The sequence below is a fragment of the Myripristis murdjan genome, chromosome 12 (assembly GCF_902150065.1).
Source record: "Myripristis murdjan chromosome 12, fMyrMur1.1, whole genome shotgun sequence".
In the NCBI taxonomy this organism is placed as follows: domain Eukaryota; kingdom Metazoa; phylum Chordata; class Actinopteri; order Holocentriformes; family Holocentridae; genus Myripristis; species Myripristis murdjan.
Genome location: NC_043991.1, coordinates 26938204 through 26940422, shown reverse-complemented (window position 1 = coordinate 26940422; position 2219 = coordinate 26938204). Strand labels below are relative to the sequence as shown.

The window sequence follows — 2219 nt, the reverse complement described above, 5'->3', positions numbered from 1 at the left end:
ATGACCCATAATCAGGGTCTCAACACTACATGGGAGGATGCAAATCTTTTCGGCTCCTCAAGGTTGCAGGAAAGCCCTTTGACCCACCAGAACATAACCTATGTGGATTTCTACCTCCACAAGCCCTCTGTGGCTGCAGTCTTCACTGTCTCCTATTTGCTCATCTTCCTGGTGTGTATGGTGGGCAACGGAGTGGTGTGTTTCATTGTGCTGCGCAGCAAGAACATGTGCACGGTCACCAACATTTTCCTTCTCAACCTTGCCATCAGTGACCTTCTGGTTGGCATCTTCTGCATGCCAACCACCCTGGTGGACAACATTATAACAGGTCAGTGCCACTGCACACACACATCTGTAGATGGGAGGACTGTGGCTTTGACTTTTCTGCAAATAAAATCTGGAAATTCTTTGCCATAAAACTTTGACTTTAAAGGGTAAAGTATCCCATGGCCATAGACATGGATGTTGTAACATCCTGACAAAGAGCCAGCCAGCAAATCCCCCAGGACTATTATTTTTTTACTGGGATGTTTTTTTACTGGGACGTTACTAGGAACTTTTTGATCCCAGCGGGATTCTCTGTAATAGAAAAGTAGTAGCAACAATCAGGCCAATTGTATACTTCTATATACAGTATACTTCGTTTTGTGGCTCTTCTGGACAGAACATTTGTAGCTTATCTGATTGTGTATTTGTTTTACTATCTGTATTCTTTCCATTGTCTGGTCAGTCTAATGTCTTGTCAGTCTGTTCACTGACCAAACACAATCCTAGTAGAGGACATAGGTTACAAAAATCCTGGCTTCTGCTTTGGCTGTGGTAATTAAACAGCATTCAGCTTGTGAGAAATTAGATACCCTAATTATTACTATAAAAAGACATAGCTCCAAAAGGAAAAAATCCAACCTTAAATACATTAACATTATTTAATTGAGGAACTGGTGATTTTCAATGCACTTCTGATGCTGTTTTGTTGTTTTAGAGTGTATTATTCGAACTAGTTTGACCTGGTTTTCATTGTCTCATACCATTTTCACATATATATATATTTCTCTCTTTTTTGCAGGGTGGCCATTTGGAAGTGTAGTGTGTAAGTTAAGTGGTATGGTTCAAGGGATATCTGTGTCGGCATCAGTGTTCACTCTTGTGGCAATAGCTGTTGACAGGTGAGAGGGGTAATAACATAACTGATTATCATGTTGCGTGTGCATGCATGTGTGTTTGGCACTCATAAATTATCAACAAGTAACCACTATGGCAGATTTCTCTTGCTTTATGTTCATCAACTAATCCCATCTTCTGTTATTGTCAGGTTCCGCTGCATTGTCTACCCCTTCAAGCAGAGGATGACCATTGCCACCTCAAAACTGATCATTGCCATTATATGGATCCTGGCCGTCTCAATCATGTGTCCCTCTGGGGTCATGCTGCAGGTTACCAAGGAGCAGAGGGTCCGAATAGTCCTGCGTTCCGACAATCTCACCCGGCCCTTCTACTGGTGCAGAGAAAATTGGCCTAATCAGAAGATGCGGAAAATATACACAACTGTCCTTTTTGCAAACATCTATCTAGCGCCTCTCAGCCTTATCGCCATCATGTATGTCCGCATCGGCTTCACTCTCTTCAAGACCACAATGCCGCCATTGACAGGCAGTAGGAGTGGGACAGGAGACGGCAGCAGTCACAAGGGTGGGACCCGAAGCATGGAGAATCGTCACTCCATTTCTAGGAAGAAGAAGAGGGTAATAATGATGCTGCTGGTCGTGGCTCTGCTCTTCATCCTGTCCTGGCTTCCTCTGTGGTCCCTGATGATGCTGTGCGACTATGCTAGCCTGACAGAGCACCAGTACCGCGTCATTAACATTTATGTGTATCCGTTAGCTCACTGGCTGGCCTTCTTCAACAGCAGCGTCAATCCCATCATCTACGGGTTCTTCAACGAGAACTTCCGAAGAGGCTTTCAGGCGGCATTCAAGTTCCAGCTATGCTCTACAGTAATTGAGCGCCAGAGGACCTATTCCCATCGGATCCAGGGGAACGCTGTGCTCCCAGCCAACATCCAGCTTCCTGCCCTCAATGGATCAGGCTTGGGACGTAGATCAGAAGTAGTGGTGAATGGGAAATGCTCATGCCAGGATGGCGCGTGCTTGACTGGTAGAAACGATATCAAGGACATGGACCTGATTGTGGAGGGCCTGGAAAAGGTGTCCCAGATTTAG

At 45.0% G+C, this 2219-nt stretch overlaps 1 protein-coding gene across 1 annotated transcript; it reads left to right on the top strand.

The window, feature by feature from the left end:
• Positions 1-2219, top strand: LOC115368612 (neuropeptide FF receptor 2-like). The gene is made up of 3 exons (XM_030064809.1): positions 1-328; positions 1067-1166; positions 1313-2219. Exons 1-3 carry the CDS (start codon positions 1-3, stop codon positions 2217-2219), a joined length of 1335 nt encoding a protein of 444 aa, XP_029920669.1.

Excerpts from the sequence above, each read along its gene's own strand:
- LOC115368612 (XM_030064809.1), top strand. The coding sequence starts at position 1 with ATGACCCATAATCAGGGTCTCAACACTACATGGGAGGATGCAAATCTT. Across the intron at positions 329-1,066 it reads GGTGGACAACATTATAACAG|GGTGGCCATTTGGAAGTGTA; the intron begins GTCAGTGCCACT and ends TCTTTTTTGCAG. Across the intron at positions 1,167-1,312 it reads GTGGCAATAGCTGTTGACAG|GTTCCGCTGCATTGTCTACC; the intron begins GTGAGAGGGGTA and ends TGTTATTGTCAG.